Source organism: Ostrea edulis, chromosome 3 (assembly GCF_947568905.1).
Source record: "Ostrea edulis chromosome 3, xbOstEdul1.1, whole genome shotgun sequence".
In the NCBI taxonomy this organism is placed as follows: Eukaryota; Metazoa; Mollusca; class Bivalvia; order Ostreida; family Ostreidae; genus Ostrea; species Ostrea edulis.
Window position 1 is genome coordinate 43,186,696 of NC_079166.1, and position 20,779 is coordinate 43,207,474.

At 34.6% G+C, this 20,779-nt stretch overlaps 1 protein-coding gene across 2 annotated transcripts; it reads left to right on the forward strand.

The window, feature by feature from the left end:
- The first annotated feature begins 219 nt into the window (after positions 1-219).
- On the forward strand, positions 220-8,981 carry LOC125675774 (uncharacterized). Of its 2 annotated transcripts, XR_008800907.1 has the most exons (9): positions 220-484; positions 3,119-3,372; positions 3,659-3,805; positions 3,916-4,139; positions 4,421-4,702; positions 4,893-5,067; positions 6,096-6,241; positions 6,592-6,682; positions 7,013-7,057. XR_008800907.1 is itself a non-coding variant. In XM_048913572.2 (8 exons), exons 1-8 carry the CDS (start codon positions 247-249, stop codon positions 7,299-7,301), a joined length of 1,755 nt encoding a protein of 584 aa, XP_048769529.2. In that variant the 5' UTR covers positions 220-246; the 3' UTR covers positions 7,302-8,981. The 2 variants fall into 2 exon arrangements, 1 of the variants encoding a protein (XP_048769529.2); XM_048913572.2 differs by lacking the exon at positions 6,592-6,682 and having other exon boundaries at positions 7,013-8,981.
- Positions 8,982-20,779: the final 11,798 nt, after the last annotated feature.

Here is a 20,779-nt window from a genome sequence, read left to right on the forward strand (position 1 = left end):
AACCAAGGGGCGGTCGCCAGTTAAATGAATTTTAATTCTATACCCTAGCACCTATCGGCTTCCGTAAAGATCTTACCGGAAGTTTACGAATGTTGCTAACATGTTGCGACATACTATGTAAATAAAAGGTGCACGAACATTAGACGCTCAGGAAGAAGGAAACATGGTGCTGAACGAAGGACACCTGGCGAAGTAATCTAGGCCACCGTTGTGTTCCAAGATAGATTAAAAAAAAACGAAGAAAAAATGCCGCAAGGGAGGGGGCGTGGTCGTGGAGGCCATCCCCGGGGGAGAGGAAATCGGACCCCGAAACGCGTCACGGAGAAGGAGGAACCAGTAGAAGTGAGTTTGGAGACCAACCCCCAGGGTTACTTCACGGGGAGTGTTACTGTTGAGCAGCATCACAACGGACAAAATGAAAATCGAGAGAGATACGCAGCAACGATGGCAGTGTTGCAGGAAAATGGGGTGGAAATTGCACAAAGTAAGTGTAGATCTGTGTCATCAGAAGTTTAACGTTGTAGTTCATCAAATCATAAACGTTTTTTTTTTACATGGTATGACGAATTAATTAATCTTAATATATGTATATATATGAATAGGTTAATGTAACAGGGTTTCTGTCGAATTAAACAACAAAGTCCTGTATGGGTTCTTAGATGTCGATCACCTCCATTTTATTGCCAGAATCTAAGCTTTAGATATATATGTATGTATGACACTCTGAAACATATCAAACAAATAATTATATTTACAATCATATACATCAAAGTATTACTTATTTACACAAATTACTTCTTTGAAATATATGTTACCATGATATTATAAAAGCTTAAAAACACTGATACCATATATTTATGATATTTCTATAATGACTATACAGACATTATTCATTATAATCATAGAATATAGCATGAACACCATCATACCATTCTATGGGAATAAGTGATGTGGCAATAATCCCTCATTTAACAAAAATGTCCATGGAGATTGACTGTAAATTATGAAGTTTACATAAATAAATTTGCATCATAAAAATATCAAGCATGTAGCCTATTTAAAAATATACCAAATCTGTGAAACACATAAATTTAACTTATTTCAAGCTAACTGATTTATGCCTCACAAAATATCATTCTCACTGTGCAAGTGCTATGGAATTAAATCTACCAAATTATTAAGTTTACTGCAAATTAGAAATAATATTAAAGTTAGAAAATAAGCTTACCTTGTTAAAGAAATGATCAGTCAACAGTCAACAGTCAAATATCTGTCATATATTTTCACCAACTTCTCTATAAACCAACTAGACAAAGAATGACTGAACACCACCAAGAACTTTTGGAGGGAAAAAGAACTGACCAATAAAACACCAGCTAACAACACTAAAACCAATAGGAACTTCGAACACTTTCAACCCTATTTACAAAAGTTTAATTATAATGACCTAAGGCAAAATTCAATAAATCAGAACAGGTTCTGTCTGTTCTATTTGGATGAGCATAAAACACATCTCAATGTAGTGGTTATTCAGATAATGTTTAATTTGAAATCTATATACAAATTTGTGTAGATTTATTAATTTAAATCAATTAATAAACACTATTACAGTTAAGGTAGTACTCTACATCGTCATAATGGCTGACTTCCTTTAAAAACATGGATGAAAAAATCGATATCAGCAATATTTGACTTTTCCTTTTCCAGTTAGATACCTAGCCGAGTAGCTCAGTAGGTTGGAATACCGACTGCTGACCTGTAGGTCGCAGGTTCGAGTCCAGCAGGGGTTTTAAATTTTTTTTCAGATTACCTTCTACTAAAACTGTATTTTTTGACAAAATAAAGTAAATTTGAAATTTTTCAACTTCAAAATATTTTTGTACATATCCTCCACTTTTCATCTACATCAAATTTCTCTGGTGTAGCACACCTCCTTAACAAGAAAAAAAGAAACGAAATGTTTATACCAGTTTATATTTATTTGTTGATTTCACCAAACAATCATACACTGTTAGGCCAATTCAACTTAATTGATAGATTATCATCCTCGCCCGCCCCTCAAAAATCAGCTCGCCAGGATTTGTAAAAAACTTGCGATTGCCGGAAAATTTTCATGTCCGACTCCGTTATTTACACTTCTTGTTTACATTTCCGATATAGCAACGTTTAAAACCGCGTAAAGAAAATGGATATATGGTTTTCTTAATTTCTCATGTTCTTACGGGCGTAAATGAAAGGGAGGGATTAATGTTCTTTTTATCTTGAAGAAGTTTGGTATCTTTCTGTGTTCGAAATTAAAGCTTAACCTGGAATTTGTCTGAAATAAGCATAGATCAAAACAAGTTTGTCATTAATATTTTTCTCAGAAAACAAAAATTAAAAAATAAAATCCTCCCACCCGCCCCATACCTTTTAGTGACCCTGGATGATAATCTACTAATTAAGATGAATTGGCCTTAGATTGACTTATATATCATTGCATTAATCAAACCAATGAAAAAAAGAGAGAATTATTAATCTGCCATCTGAGAAACCAAATATTTTTAGGCTATTAAAGTAAATATAATATTTATTACAGTGTATGTACATATAACATGGGTCCCACGGACTTAACTGCTCTGCCTGTTGTCAGTCTCAGTCGGGTAGGTCCTGCTGTACCATTCTCTTCCACAGAGTTATATATATATATATATATATAAGGGAGAGAAAGGACCGATGACTCTGTGGAAGAGAATGCTGCTGTACGTTAAGTATATACCATAACCGCGGGAAATCTCGTGCTGCTGGAAGTCGCTCCACTGCATTCGGGGAATAAACAAGTCGTACTGGGGAAGACTCCCCCTCCCCCCCTATGTATCAAAAATGCAATCAAGGAATGTCTAAATTGATTCAGTAACATGGGTCCCACGGACTTAATTGGTCTGCCTGCTGTCGGTCTCGGCTTCGGGTAGGTCCTGCTAAACATCTGGCATATACCATAACTGCGGGAAATCTCCTCGTGCTGCCGGAAGTCGCTCCTCTGAATAAACAACTGGTACTGGGGAAGACTCCCCAGATACTACACTATTTATAAAAGTTTTACGAAGGTAATTAATGTAGATTCAAATTTTGTTTTCAGATGCTCGCATTCGAGCGCTGGCGGCAGCCTGGGCAAGGAAAGATTTCCAGTTGGCAGAATCCTTCCTGGAAAACCAAGACAACTTTGGTCTGAATGAGGTTCTGAAAGCACTACAGCTTCTAGATGCCGGGCGTCAGGCCAGGGTGCTGGAAAAGAAGATGAAAATGCTGCAGGTGTCCAAAAACAAAGTCAAAGCCAAAACCATAGGGAAACTCAAGTCTGACATAGATAACTTGAACAAGATGAAATCAGCTGTAAGTACCATTATGATGAGGTTTTATTTACATTTCCAATTCATGTGAATCTCCTAGATCCAGTTAAAGTTAAATTTGATCCTCCTGATTTAGAACGTAAAATAAAGAACACCAGTTTGGGCAATTGATGATTTTAATTCAATTGCTATATAAATTTCACATTGTCACACTAAGGATGATCATGGTTAACATACACATTTTAATCTACCATAAGAAAGGTGTTATCTAGAGATAAATATACAAGTTGGATTATGTAAGTATAATGTGTATGTGTCTTCTCTTACAGTATGGCTCTGCTAGTGGTGCTATTTGCAAGCACATCCGAAGATGGGTGCAGCGTTTCACCTCAAAGGAACTGGAGTTTTATGCCATCCATTTTCCTAAAGACCCATGGAAGAAACTAGCCGATATCTGCCACTTTCACCCACAGAAGGCAAGGCAACTTTTTTACTTACACGTAACAGGTTTTGTTAAAGTTACTGTAAAAATAATTGTATCAACAATTCTGCCGACTTTTTCATTGCTTTGTTTGCTTCTCATTAGGACTTCCCATCCTTGGAGTGGTTTTTGCCTTACTGCTATGGACAAGGCCCGCCTCCTGACACCACCGTGGGCCGCATGGTGACATTAACCGCTGATAATGTCAACGAAATGTTGGTGGATTTGTCCATTCCATACCTGTCTGTGAAGGCACACAAGGACAAACTGACCAATGCTTCCAAGGGCCTCATTGCAGAGCGGGAGGATAAACTAGACACAATCCTCTGGTAAGTCCCTGGGAACAGAATTATACAGTGTTTTGTCATTATTTGTCATGCAATCACAACAAAGATGTAGCATCTAGTTTTAGAAGAATGTTGCTCTCGTATGATCTCTTTACCGTACAAATTTTCTAAATAAGATGCAATTTGTATGTAATTGTAACTAGTTAAATTACCACATGCAAGCAAGTGATTGCATAACCAACACGTAATACCAAATTTTAGAAATATTTTTCCAACATAAGTGTTTATTTAACTTCTAATGATATGATTACACTGCACTTCAGGTGGTATGAGGAATTGGCATGCTTGGAGGTTGATGATGTAATACAAAGGCGGCTGGAGAATGGTGACCCTGTGACCTTGCCAATCGGGAAACTCTTGGAGAGACTGCTAGTCTTCAAACAACTGTTTGACCGGAGTTCTGACGGAGAATTGCCAATCTGGAAGCTCTTGAAGAGGCTGCTAGTCTTCAAGCAGCTGTTTGACTGGAGTTCTGACGGAGAACGAAAGGCCAAGTTTTATGGTGACCTTCTGAAGATAGCTGAAGATCGTCTGAAACAGATCAAGTAAGCCATCAATAACTTTACAGTGTGTAGAATCTCTTGCAGCAAGGAAAATGTAGTAATGTACATTTTACATTTTTGTATACTTTACATAAAACTGATTGTTATTTGTTATAAAAACTTGCTTTACATGTAATGTGTAATAACATTAGAGTTCCTTTTATCTGATTGAGGTATGTCGATTTGTTTCCAGACTTCCTTTGGAGTCCCCAGTCCTAGTGATGGGCGATGCTTCCTCATCCATGTCCGTGGCGGTAAAGACTAGTACCATCATCGCGGGAATTCTGACCGCTGTAACCTCCGCCAAACTCTCCTTCTTTAACACCACATACAAGGAGCCAAAAAAAGTCCCTACAAATGTTGAAGAGGTGAGTTGTTTTAAGGTTACAAACTGACCCACTTTTTATGGTATCATATTCTTTTGGTTTTTTATCTGTGTTTGATTTGCTTTCAAATTTCATTTTTAAATTTAACACTAGAGATTAAAATTCAAATATCACAGCTTTGAATTTCCTTCATGTTATTTTCAACTTTTTGAGCAATATCTTTTCATCTTATAGACCTATTCCATTCCAATTCACAATTTTCATTATTTGACTTTCTCTGTAATACCATTTGTTACTACATATACTACTATATTTATATTACAAATCGCATTTTCCTCTATGAACCAACCAATTTCAGCTGGCGACACAGTCCGTTCGTATTGACTATGACGGATTATGAACTAGTTTAAAGCACGCGACTGAGAGAGCGTAATGATTAGGAAAAATACAACATGTGTTACAAAGATCTCACAAAGTCACACCCTGGATTAAGATTGTGAATTTACGTGGATTATCATCCCAATCTTGTGGTCTCCTAGCTCCAAAATACAGTGCATGGTGCAATGTTGATAAAAGGCAGGGTAAAGTGTGACGTCATGTCTATGTTTTGACGTACGTCACAATATAACTGTGACATAGGTGGATCTTAGGAGTTCGTTTTATGCAACAATATAGTCTACAAGCAATGTAAACAAATGGTGATTTAGTTAATGAATATGAATATAAGAAATGAACAGCACTTTTGAGCTGTTCATGGTCAATATGAACGGATTTGGATTTGAGGCAAATTCTCTCTCATTCACAGAATTTGCCTCAAATCCAAATCCGTTCATATTGACCATGAACAGCTCAAAAATGCTGTTCATTTCTTAAATGAATTATTATTTCTACAAAAGGTCAAATGCTAGAAATAATAATGCATACAGAAATTTGATTCAAATGTAATATGTCTGCTGTGACTACACTATAGATGTTAACCTTTGTAAAATTGATTCTCTATAATCATTAATTTAACAATAGAAATCATTATTATATGTGTAAGAGATTCTTAACATCATTTTACACTACAGGTACTGGAGCTAGCTTTGACTACTCGAGCTAACGGGTCTACAGCAAATGCTGCCAGCTTGTATCCATACTACGAGAGAAAAGAAGTCATGAAGACACTCTTCATGGTCACTGATGAAGAAGAGAATACAAACTTCCAAAACTTCAGGTGATTAAATGAATCATTTATTACTGTCAGATTAAGTGGCATTAAAACCACCTATCTAGCCTAATTTTTATTTAAACTTCTAAATTAAATTCCCAAATTGTTGATATATTTTTTTTTTATACAGTTTTTGCCTTTGATGTTTAAAATTGTAATGATAACCATTTCCTCATGAATGCAATGCATTTGTGAACAATTTCACATATAAATCTTGATAAATATAGTGTGTCTACTTTAACTGCTTGGAATTCAGACAGAAATTAAAGTAAAATGTTAATTTCATGTTTTGAAAATACGCAAAACTGCAGTGCTTCACATTGACATACTTCTCATGACAAACATGTTTCATGAAGGATGCAGGTGTGAAGTGTCGCAGTTCATACCTTGATGTACTTTCAAAAATTGATAGCCATTTCCTCATAATGTGCTGCAGTTGTTAACAGTGTATGTATGAATCTTGATCAATATATAGTATGTCTATTTTAATGACTTGAATTCTGACAGAAATGAAAGTAGAATGTTATTACATGTATATAAGAAATGAATTTCATTTTTGAAAATACATAAAGTCTGTTCCAAAGAAAAATGTCTATAAACAATTTAATAGCTACTGGCAAATTGTGGGTCAAAGTAACCATGTGTTGTAAGTGATAATATTTACATGTATTATATGGACAGTAATACTTATATTACCTTGGTCAACCCCTCCCCCCGATAGGTACACAGCTTCAATAGATGACCATACTTTCATGTTCCTCAATATTGTATTTTCAGATTCAAGGAGTTGTATAAGAAGTACTGTGAGGAGGTGTACCCAGCCAAACTGGTATTTGTGTCGTTTTTGTACAACCAGCACTCGAAAGGTCAAATGGTCACCAAGTTTCAAGAGGATGGAATTGATGTCATACAGTTTGTGTTCCATCGATCCCAACCAGATCTGACAAAACTGGACAAGCTGTTTGGTTTGCTGTCAGCAGAGACACAGTCATTTGAGGATCAGATTAAGACAACAGAGGAGGCAATTAAGGCAGAGGGCGTGGGCAAGGTGTTCAAAGAGCTATGATGAATCGTTCAAATGAATCTGTAGATTCAGAGCAATGAATCACAAATGCATATATTGAAATCAGATGATGGCAAAATATACTGTGGGATAATAGAGTTTGTTCTTTTGCGCAATTATGAAGTAATTCATTATTTATTTAAATGTAAAGATAACTGAAATGGTAGAAAAATTGCTAGCTGCTATTTAAAACCCCAAACCCAAAACTCTCAAATTTGATAAATTTAAAAAATGTAGAAATATTTTGTAGTATATACAAATTCATTGAAGTAATAATTTTCATTAACCTGTATATTTATTATTGATTTGAACATACATGTAAGTTTATAACATGCTTGCATTTCTGGGTACCTGTAAGGTGCGAAACGAAACGAAATCTACCGAAACGAAACGAAATCTAACGAAACGAAACCTACCGAAACGAAACAGATTGTATAACCGAACTCTTTTAATTATACAAAGTTTTAAAAGTTGGAAGGGGGTGAGTAAGCACAAAGTACATATCCGAAGTTGATTAAATACCATGTGCAATTAGTTTCGGATCCATAAATTTCAGAACGGAGGGTTGTAATTTCAGAGGTATGGGGAAACACACTAAACGAGGGGTGGGGTCGCCGGCGTTGGATCCGCATTTGGGTATAGATACATTATTTGAAGAACCTGGTGTCTGAGAAAGTTGAAAGCAGGAAGAACTCTTAACCCCTTATTTTATCTCTAACTGCTGAGGTACGAGTGCTTTCAATAATGGAAAAATATTCAATAGTATACCATATTATATGAATGCAATTCGGTAAGATATATATACATATATTATTAAAAATTATTATTGATACACTGTATGTAGTTTTTTTTTATCACATGACTATGCCTTTCATGTTTAACTGTGCATAATACTTTATATTTGAATTATTTTTTTGATATTTTATTTTATCCGACATTATGTTATTTATGTATATTGTATTATAGATATTTTTGTATTGCATCAGTTAAATTGTGTGATTTTTATGCCCCCGAGATCGAAGATCGGGGGGCATATTGTTTTTGTCCTGTCTGTCATTCTGTCTGAAACTTTAACCTTGCTAATAACTTTTGAATAATAAATGATAGAGCTTTGATATTTCACATGAGTATTCCTTGTGACAAGACCTTTTCGTGGGTACCAACATTTTTGACCCCGTGACCTTGACCTTGGAGTTTGACCTACTTTTTGAAAACTTTAACCTTGCTAATAACTTTTGAACAGTAAGAGATAGAGCTTTGATATTTCACATGAGTATTCCTTGTTGCAAGACCTTTCTGTTGGTATTGAACCTTTTGACCTTGACATTTGGCCTACTTTTAATTTTTTTTTTTTACATTGATCATAACTTCTAAATGGTAAATATTAGAGTTTTCATATTGTACATGAGCATTTCTTTTGACAAGATCTTTCTACTGGTACCAAGATATTTGCCCTTGTGACCTTGGCTATCTTCGGAATTGGCCATTATCGGGGGCATTCGTGTTTCACAAACACACCTTGTTTTTTCTATTGTGCAATATGAATATGTGTAGTTGTAAGTTGACTGTGTTAAATGGGTTTTTTGTTTGTTTTTGTTTTTTTTAGATTTTTGTCACATATAAAAATATGACTTTAATTAGGAATATTTTGCTGGATTAAAATGAAAGCAAATTTGATAAACATCATGTGTTTGAAATTTTGTACAACAGAATATATTTATGTCGCCCCTCTTTCAGGGTAAGACATTGTTTTTGTACTTTCTGTCCATCCGTCTGTCTGTCTGTCACAAAATCTTGTGAACACTTCTCCTCCTATATGGCTTATCTGATAAGACTTGAAACTTTGTACAATGCTTCATTGCCATTTGTAGATGTGCATATTGTCAGGACAGGAGGATCCAATTATTTTCCTAAAAGTTATAGTGGATCTAAGAGGGGTGGAGGATGTAAAATAGCTTGTGAACACTTCTATTTGGCTTATCTGATAGATTTGAAACTTTGTACAATGCTTCATTGCCATTTGTAGATATGCATATTGGTGGGACAGGAGGATCCAATTATTTTCCTAAAAGTTATAGTGGATCTTATAGGGGTGGAGGATGTAAAATAGCTTGTGAACACTTCCATGTGGCTTATGGGAGTTCATAATGTCTATGTTCCTGCTCATGCTTTCTTTTCCATACCATGCAGTACATTGAGGGGAGGGGGTTTCATATGGAGCATCCCCAATTTGGGGAGACATTTGTTTTTCATAAAAACAATCTCTAGTATATGTAAGCCCTATGATATATGATTGTGGGCTGCAGTGTTTTCGTTTGAAATTTCACACTTTGAATCATGGGGTTTCATGTTGGGGTTCTTTTTCACTCGCCTAAGCCTTGAGCTTTTCTGATTGAAATTTGTCTGTTTTCTGTCGTCACCGGCGTCAGTGTTGTAAACTTTTCATATTTTCATCTTCTTCTGCAGAACCACTGGGCCAATTTCAACTAAACTTGGCACAAAGCATTCTTGGATGAAGGGGATTCAAGTTTGTTCAATTGAAGGGCCATGCCCCATTCAAAAGGGAGATTATCGCAAAAATAGGGTGGGGTCATTTAATAATCTTTTTCTTAAGAACCACTGGGCCAGAAGAGCTGGAATTTACATGAAAGTTTCCTGACATAGTGCAGAATCAAGTTTGTTAAAACCATGACTCCCAGGGGTAGGTTGGGGCCACAATCGGGGATCAAATTTTGCATGCAAATATATAGGTAAAATCTTTTCAAAAACCACTGGGTCAGGAAAGTACAAATTTACATGAAAGCTTCCTGATATAGTGCAGATTCAAGTTTGTTAAAATCATGACCCCTGAATGTAGGATGGGGCCACAATGGAGATCAAATTTTTACATGCGAATATATAGGGAAAATCTTTAAATATGGGCCAAGGTTACTCAGGTGAGCAATGTGGTGCATGGGCCTCAGGTTTAAGTTTCACTGATAAAAATGCACATTGGTGTAAATTTATAAAGGAAACTTAGGAGACTGGAAAGTGAGAGTTAAAGTTATGTACCTGGGGATTTCCCCTGAATATTTACACTGGATTTGACAACACTGGTAGACGGTAATCCCCCGTACAGTAAAACACGCGGATAGCGAAATGCTGGGGATAGACGATTTTGATTTGTTATAAACCTTATTTATGGCAAGCTCTTTTACTGTTTATTCGAAAAATAAGATATATCTCTTTAAATTAAAGAGATATCTCTTATTTTAAAGAGATATCTTTTTAAAATGAGAGATATCTCTTAATCTTAAGAGATATCTCTCTACATAAGAGATATCTCTTTCACTTAGAGAGATATCTCTTTCACTTAGAGAGATATCTCTTTCACTTTAAGATATATCTCTTTCACTTACAGAGATATCTCTTTCACTTACAGAGATATCTCTATTACTCTTGAGAGATATCTCTTTTACTCTGAGAGATATCTCCTTTACTTAAAGATATATCTCTCTAAGAATTCCTAGAGATATATCTCTCAAAGTATAAGAGATATCTCTTTAATCGTTGAAAAAGAGATATCTCTTTCCAATATTTTTATTAGTTTGAATACTTAAGTAATTCTCCCTAAAACGGAAGCCCGCCAAAGCAAATCTTACCATGATGACTGGGGTGTTGCTAAAACGCGGAACGGAAAATGGAACGGAAAACTGAAAATATATTATGCAATAATGTTATGAGGAGGTCAACATTTTACAAAATCAAAAGGCTTATTTTGAACAAGGAATGCAGAAATTATAGAGAGAACAGGAAGTCATCCTCAGAATCCACCATTTCATATTGATGAAAACAACATTGTAAAAGATAAAATATTTTTTTGAACAATTTCCCCCAAACATAGCCTTTTTAAATCGAACGTGCTTTTAATCGAACTACATATGTTTAAGATAACTGAATTTGAATTTGAATTTAGTTCTACACCTGGTACAATATATATTTATGTATCACATCAAATTTTAAAGCGAACGAGTCCGGTGAAGAAAAACGTTTTGCCTCATTTGGGATGAATCTATGTGAAAGTTCGTACATTTACTGATATCCTGCGGATTAGTGTTGAAACTGAAGAGATACAGCAGGAAAGAAAGATTGAAACGAAACCAATGTTAACTAGGGTGAAGTTTACGACCAATAGTAAGAGGGGTTAACAGATTTATTTCATAATATATGAAATAACTAAAAAGCTAACACAAAATTTATGCTTGAATAGAATTAAAAGTCATCTCATTATTAATCCAAATGTTAAGCTATACAAGTATTTAGTTTAAAACTTAACTGCCAGAAGTCCTCCCTATTTAGGATTGGAGTGCTACGGTTACTAAGTCTCCTGTTAGTTAAAAAATGATAAATCAAACAAAAGATGTTTAACTTGTTGACTAAATAAGATCATGAATTATTATTGTTTTATACATATCACACTCCTTGTTGTAAGTACACACATACACGGTATTATGTGTAAATACGTGTACATGTGCGTTAATGACGTTTTGCTACCGGGGGGGGGGGGGGGGGTATAAAGCACGTGTGTTCTTTTCATTCTCTACCCATAGGTGTCACTGCTCGCTAACACATCTGTCATTGCCGAAATTTCGAAATTCTTGTAAAATGCCTTGTAAATTCTTATACTAACGTTTAATTAAATTCGATTAATCAATTTATGATGCAAAATTTGAAGATAAAGTTGTTTTATCGCTTGTAAACAATTCCCAAATTGTTGATTTTAATCAAAATGAATCAAACCACCCCCCCCCCTCGATTTTTACCGTTATCTTATCTACATTAATCATTCTAATTCTTAAATTCCGTTCTGTTTCGTTTTTAGCAACACCCTGATGGCTGGAATCCCGTGGGAAGATTTTGCCTTTTACCGCATGTGAAATGTATACATGTACAGGTAACAAAAAACAAAGACAATAAATTGATGAAATATGCGAGCTAGACTAGATTTCGCCTCTCAGCAACTTGACAATGTTACCCCAACCACCTCTTCAACCTTTCCCGCCATTTGTACACTAGAAGTATTTTGCTTGGTTAAAAAATAGGGTTACATCATTTCACTGACAATGCAACAGGGAGAAGTCATTATGATCACCGGGGGGAAACTCTAAAGAGATATCTCTTTAGATTAAAGAGATATCTCTGAAAATTTAAAGAGATATCTCTCTAACTTAAAGAAATATCTCTTTTTACATCGATAGAGGGATATCTCTTTACGCTAGAGAGATATCTCTTTCTCTCTGAGAGATATCTCTCTAGCTTTGAGAGATATCTCTCAGAGAGAAAGAGATATCTCCCAAGCGTAAAGAGATATCTCATTTGTGTAAAGAGATATCTCTTTAAACAAAAGAGATAGCTCTTTTGGTTAAAGAGATATCTCCCTAGCTTAAAAAGATATATCTCTAACTTACAGAGATATCTCTTTAACCAATAAAGATATCTCTCTTATTTAAAGAGATATCTTATTTTACGAATAAATAGTAAAAGGGCTTGCCATACTAATTAGTTATATCCAACACGATTACAATGTTTTAAGACTATAGGGAGTGAAAATCACCTCGCTGTACATAAGCGTGAATTCATTATAGGCATGTTTGTTCTATCGCGCTTTAAATAGCGTAATTGAGTTGATTAGATAATTAAGGCTCTATGCCCCCCCCCCCCCCCCAGACGCTGAGGACATTTTTCGTAATATGTAATAAAAATTTAACGAAAATATTTGTAAGAACGTGCATACAGTGCTACAGTGTAGCTACACCACTGTATAACCTATCTTTTAGAGATTCAATTTAAATTCAAACTAAATTTTGTTAAGTGCAGTAGTACCACTTGTGTTTCTTAAATGAGGAATTGTTTCGCCTTCCTGCAATCCAAATATGAGGACGTATTGGTGGTTTAAGCACAGGGGCTAAGCCCGTTTTGGACACCAACTCTGCTATATGTATGGTATCACAGAGTTTGGACCCAAAAGGGGCTTAGCCCCTATGGGTTTAAGGTATGTTTTAAAATCCAGGATTTGATCATTTATGTCGAATCTTTTTCCTTTATACATTGCCGTATCCACAAATGAACACTTTGCTTGGAAATTACGTATACGTCTATATGCATATGGATTTTAGTAATGGATGGTGAGCATTGGCTTTAGAAAAAAGATCATGGATCTCATTCTCATTTCCATGAAAAATAATAAATCCATCGTCGCGATAGCGACCATGGTAGGTAATTTTTGTTTTTCCTGGACATTTGTTGAAATTTCGTTGGTGATTTGGTGTAAGCGATTATCGTGTACAGAGGGAGAACACCTGGAGCCCGATATCACGTCCGATGATTAGTTTGAATTCTAATATATTATTTTCTAGATTTAATGATCCGAGTAAATAGCTCAGGTCTACAATGGACGGGGGTTATAAAGCGTAAACTGCACCAAGTTACATTGTATCATATAACATAGGTCAAAATTAGCTTACTTCCTTAATTAAATGTGCAGTTTTAATACGTTACATGTACATGAAATACCTGAAATTCCATTTTCCTACATATATTTGTTGTAAAGATTTCATATCCATTCTAGCGGTAATTCGAGTCTTAAATAATTTGATACTTATTGATTTTTAAATAATTTGATACTTATTGATTTTTAAATAATTTGATACTTATTGATTTGATATAATTGTCACTCTCCCCCTCCCCCAGTTTTCTGCGATTTTTCAATAAAAAAAAAAAATATTTGCGTCCAAAATTTAATTTTCCTTTGACTATAATTTTGCAGTATAATACGTTATGTGTACAAATGAATACCTTCATTTTAAGTGGTATTTAGCTTTGTAGGAACTAGTTTAAGGGTTGCTTTAAATTTTGATAGATCGATTATGCTCAATATGGTAGGCTCGGTTTCGAGTGGTCCGTTACATTTTATAAGTACCTGTAAAATATGATAATGTTGGTTTCTCACCTTCATCAATGTGCTTTTGCCCATATGCGGATCCAACGCCGACTCCCCCCCCCCCCCCCCCCCCATCTCATTTAGTGTGTCCCCAGACCTCCGACCTGTGAGACTGTAACCCTCCGTTCTGAAATTTCTGAATCCGAAACTAATAACACATGGTATAATTTCATTAACTTTGGATATGTACCCTGTGCTTACCCCCCCCCCCCTCCCCCGTTCGGACGTTTAAAATTTTGTATCAGTCGACCCGAAAGCCTACATCAAAGGGGAGACGAATTTCATTTAGATGTGGTAACTTTCACATAGGTCTGAGATTACCAATTTTAATTACTATAATTATAAGTGTTCGGTTATACGATCTGTTTCGTTTCATTTCGGTAAGTTTCGTGTCGTTTCGTTAGATCTCGTTTCGATTTCGTTTTACATTTTACAGGTACCCTACATTTTATCCCTGTTATATTTGATGCCGAAGAAAAATACCTGTCAGTGAAAAAATATCCCCCATGGCCGGGTTGATGTCTTCACGGTGCAAACATTTAAGGAAGGGAGAATGTGGCTGTCAGACGCGATCTCGGGTACCAGATATCTCAGCACCTAGCTCTCTAGAGATTTATGGGGTCCGCGTTCGAATCCCATTCTGGTACGTTTCATATTTCTCCCACCTAACCCATTGGCGATCTTAGAGCCATGGCCCTTGTTCACCACCCCCAAAGGGTAGAATTGTTCTGCAAAAGTAATACATACATGTGCATTTCAAAAAGATAAACAACTCAATTATTTGTTGTTATTTAATTATTTTATGACGTATAAAGTATAGAATAGATTAGATTTATTGAAACCAATTTAGGGTCCTTGAGGGCATACAAGTAAACAGCAACATAAAAAAGAAAAGAGTCAAAGTTGATAGTGCTCAGTAATATGTGGACATAAATAAAGGAAAGAAAAAAGAAACTATTGACTACAGAAGATTGTAGCCACAGGGTTTTGACACAATCTAAGTAAACTGGTATACATGTATATACTATATATATATATATATATATATATATATATATATATATATATATATATATCTTTATATATATATATATATATATATATATATATATATATATATATATATATATAATCCAAATAGAAAGAGTTGATATCACACAGTCAAAATAATTCAATAAAAAAGCAGGAAAATATACAGTTCCAAAATATATTTAAATCACTACCGCTTTCTGGATTTTAACATCCATCCTCAGGTGAATACAAATTAATAATTATTATATATTTTGGAACTGTATATTTTCCTGCTTATATATATATATATATATATATATATATATATATATATATATATATATCAGTTTGCTTAGATTGTGTCAAAACCCTGTGATTATAGTAGTCGGGGATTATCTGTTATACAATAAATGCTTATGTGACATGCAGTTGATAAACGTACAAAAATAAATAAAAAGAACCTGTAACATTTACACTTACAAGTACTTGAGTATTAATAATAATAATAATGATAACTAGACACGATCTCGTTGCGAGCAACGAGTAGGTCTTCCGTCCGATTTGTTGATGCACTCGGAGTTAAAAAAAAAAAAAAAAGACAAATGAGTCCCAATTTAGTTTCCGACACTTTAGATATAATCAATTTTTCATATCATAAGCTTCTGAAGCAAAGTTGCGGTGAAATTCGTTTGAAATTCGACTCTCCAGGCGAGCCATAAGGCCCGCGGGCCTATTTCTTGATGTCATTTGTTAGCCCTCTATAGACTCAACAACTTTAGTTCTATATGTCTTTACAAAATATTTACCTGTAAAAAGTTATTGAGATCGACCGATATCGAGAAAAAATCGACTCTACAGGCGAGCCATTAGGACCATAGGCCTATTTCTTGATATCAATCGATAGATCTCGATAAACTGAACAACTTTTGTTCAATATGTCCTTACAAAATATTTACCAGTTACAAGTTTTTGAAATCGACTGATATCGACAAAAATCGACTCTACAGGCGAGCCATGAGGCCCACAGACCCATTTTTTGATATTGATCGATAGGTTATGACACATTGAACAACTTTTGTTCAATAATGCTTTTCAAAAAATATGTCGTTTTAAAGATATGAGGCGTCAAATATTTACGATTTTGGCCCTTCAAATCTCTAATTACGTAACATATGACCTACTTTTTGATTTGATAAGATCAAGCTCGTTGAGATGAACATTTCCGCTTCTACAACTTATTATAAAATATTAATAGTTTCTGAGATATTCTCAAAAACATTTGGACCCTTCTGAACCCCTAATTTAAAGGGCCAGCCCGTTTTGCTTGATATCGTAAGAAAGGCCTTGTCATTTTAAACATTTTTTGCTCAACAAGTATTTAGAAATTCTTTACCGTTCTCGAGTTATCTCAACAAGAAATATTTAGGGGCCAAACTGTAGCTCCCTAACGGGGCCACATAGGGAAAAAACGAAATGTACATATTGTTTAGATTATCATTCTGAACAACTTTTGTTCAATAATGCTTTTCAAAATATTTGTCGTTTTCAAGATATGAGGCGTCAATTATTTATGATTTTGGCCCTTAAAATCCCTTATTACGTAACATATGACCTACTTTTTGATTTGATGAGAACAAGCTCGTTTAGATGAACATTTCCACTTCAATGACTTATTACAAAATATTAATAGTTTCTGAGATATTCTCATAAACCTTTGGACCCTTCTGGACCCCTAATTTAAAGGGTCAGCCCCTTTTGCTTGATATCGTAAGAAAGGTCATGACATTTCAAACATTTTTTGTTCAACAAGTATTTAGAAATTCTTTACCGTTCTCGAGTTATTTCTAGAAGTAATTTTTAGGGGCCAAACTGTAGCTCCCTAACGGGGCCACATAGGGTAAAAACGAAATATGCATATTGTTCAGATCATCATTCTGAACAACTTTTGTTCTTTATTGCTTTTCAAAATATTTGTCGTTTTCGAGATACAAGGGGTAAAAATTTTATGGTTTTGGCCCTTAAAATCCCTTATTACGTAACATATGACCTAAATTTTTATATGAATAGATTTGGATTGTTGAGATGAACATTTTTTGTTCTTTGACTTATACCAAAATATTAACGATTTTTGAGATATTTGATCTAGACTTTGAGCCCTTCTAGATCCCTAATTTAAGGGTCTAGCCCCTAAATCTTGATATTTTCGAAAAGATCTCGTAAATGTGCACAACTTTTGTTCTACATGTCTTAACAAAATATTTGCAAGAAAAAAGATGTTGGAGATCAAAGGTCAAAAATCGCCGAAATCGGCGAAAAATTTTGGCATCCATTTTTTCAGGTCCAGGCGAGCTTTTAGGCAAATCGCCTCCGGTAAAATCGAATCCCCCACAAATCTTCTAAAATGTTTACTCTATCTTGTGTAGAAATTTCAAGACTCTAGCTTCAAAACTAACGGAGGAGATGTGTGGACAACAATGCCCTTCAAAAAGTCACTAAAAGAGAGATAACTCCTGACCGGAAGTGACGTCAAGCACGAAATTTTGCAAGCAAAGTCTCGTCACCAAAAGACATCCTTCCTGAAAATTTCGTGAAAATCGATCGAGAAATGGCTGAGAAAAACGCGTGTACTACCAAGGAAAATAATAATAATAATGAAGAAGAAGAACGCGAACAATAATAGTAAGGTCTTCCGCAGGAGACGGAATAGCTGCAGAACTGTAGCTCTCTGAAAAAATATTTTGACATAACAGAGAGCTACAGAGCCACCCCTTATAAAAACCTTCGATTTACGGCGCACAAAAAGCTGCGCACGGTTGAGGCCTTATATCGTTGTATTCTTGAGTTGCTGTCTCATAAATAATATCAAAAAATTCATAACACATTTCCCTACTATACTTGTGTCTAAACATACCTTCAAATATTCATCAAAGCCCCATACGACCTGAAACAGTCCTAGCTTCAAATGATTTCGTTTGTTGACGTAGCCATGTTAGGTAGCCGGTCAATTCGTACCCTGTTGTTGTTGGTATATATTCATAAAATTCTTTATATATTATGTATTCACTCTTCATTTATTATAAATACGAATAATTTATAGAAATTAAAAAAAATGAAGTTTTTCTAAAGGTAAAATAAGCTCTTGATTCATGAAAATGCTACTAAAGTCCTTAACACTCGTGTGGCACGGATGGAGACCGGACCAGACTAATGAAAGCCGCATTGCCGTGAGTTTAGATATTTGAATAATTATTATTTAAGGGCACTGGGATGATATATTATTTAAAATATTTAGCTAAAATGTTTGTGGGGATATTAGTTCACATCTAGACCTTATTGTGCTAGTATGGAAATTAACCAGGATTCGAATTGACTGGCTACCTAACATGGCTACGTCAACAAACGAAATCATTTGAAGCTGGGACTGTTTCAGGTCGTATGGGGCTTTAATGAATATTTGAAGGTATGTTTAGACACAAGTATAGTAGGGAAATATGTTAAGAATTTTTTGATATTAAATTTATGAGACAGCAACTCAAGAATACAACGATATAAGGCCTCAACCGTGCGCAGCTTTTTGTGCGCCGTAAATCGAAGGTTTTTATAAGGGGTGGCTCTGTAGCTTTCTGTTATGTCAAAATATTTTTTCAGAGAGCTACAGTTCTGCAGCTAGAGACGGAAGACCTTAATAATGAAGAAGAAGAACGCGAACAATAATAGTAAGGTCTTCCTCAGGAGACGGAAGACCTTAATAATAGCCTTTATTTATCCAGGATAACACAAATTAGCATATAGCTATTTTCCATTATGGTCCTGCATTAAAACATATACACAAACATAAAATTAACATCTAAAATTAGTATCTAAACATGAATACGATATAAAAGGAAAAGGGGAAAAATATAGCATAAGACACCTAATTAGTGATAAAATTATTACCTAAATATGAATACATGACATAAAAGGAAAGAAGAAAAATAGCACAAGACACACGCACACACAGTGCCATATCACAACTACATTTGGCACACCTGAACAAACAGAGGAAAGCACGATGTTTAAGTGCTACTTCTATGAAAATATTCCATCAAATACATAGCTTGAAGAGTATTAACATTATTACTCTTTTACATTTGTTTGGATCTATTTCTTGTTTTAAAAATATTGATTAAAAATTTGCCTAGAGCTTGATAAGCAACATATTATTCTCACGAGACATAATCCATAGACATTTTTCTTTATAAGTTAAACTATAGAAATTTTTGTAATTTTTAGTAATATCCTCAAAAATTCCTATAAGGGAATTCAATCAGTGAATGAAATTCATCTTTCACGCAATTCATGTCGCACGTTCTACAAATTCTTTCATTCCTTTCAAGGGGTGTTTACTGTCCTTTCGTGTTTGTATTATTTTTTTTATATCTGCCACTTTCAATTCTACGATTATGTTAGCTTATTCTAAATTTACATATAATTTTTCTTTGTTCAAGACTGATAAATATTTTTGATCTTCAAAACTGCTTTTTATGTAGAACTATTTTGTAAGTTTACCCGACATACAATCCTCTTCTCCTTTCATAAACCAGTATTGTAGAAAATCCTCTCTCGAAAACCAACTATTTATATTACAACAGTACAAGATCATGCTTTCTTTAAATAGTCCCGTGGGGATCCGGTTTAGAATAGGTGCTTGTCGTAAGAGGGACTAAATGGGGCGGTCCTTCGGATGAGACCGCAAAAACAGAGATCCCGTGTCTATGGAGCGCCAAATTAACATAAACTCAAATAATTGAAGATATCTTCAATTGTTTGAAGATATCATCAATTCAATTATTGCTCTCTTTAATTGAATTAATGCGCGCATTAAATCAATTATTGCTCTCATCAAATGAATTAATGAGAGCAATAATTGATTTAATGCGCGCATTAATTCAATTATTGCTCTCTTCAATTCAATTGATGCGCGCATTAATTCAATTAATGAGAGCAATGATAGATTTGATGCGCGCATTAATTCAATTATTGCTCTCTTCAATTCATTTGATGAGAGCATTAATTTAGTAGAAATATTGCTCGCAATAATTAATTTAGAGCTCGGTATAAATAATTTGATGACCTCTTTAATTCAATTGAAGATATCTTCAAATCATTTACAATGCCTTTGTATAAGGAATCAATTCTTTTAAAGAGAGCAACAATTCAATTAAAGATATCATTAATTCAATTGTGGATATGTTGAATTGAAGATATCTTTAATTATATAGTTGCTCTCTCTAAAAGAATTATTGCTCTCTTCAAATGAATTAAAGATATCATTAATTCAATTGAAGAGAGCAATAATTGAATTAATGCGTGCATTAAATCAATTATTGCTCTCATCAAATGAATTAATGCGCGCATCAATTCAATTATTGCTCTCGTCAATTGATTTAATGCGCGCATTATATCAATTATTGATCTCTTCAATTGAATTGTAGCGCGCATCAATTCAATT

Bases quoted from the DNA above. Each gene is read 5' to 3' on its own strand.
- LOC125675774 (XM_048913572.2), top strand. From the start codon at position 247: ATGCCGCAAGGGAGGGGGCGTGGTCGTGGAGGCCATCCCCGGGGGAGA. The intron at 4,703-4,892 runs GTAAGCCATCAA...ATTTGTTTCCAG, and splicing joins GATCGTCTGAAACAGATCAA to ACTTCCTTTGGAGTCCCCAG. The intron at 5,068-6,095 runs GTGAGTTGTTTT...TTTACACTACAG, and splicing joins TCCCTACAAATGTTGAAGAG to GTACTGGAGCTAGCTTTGAC.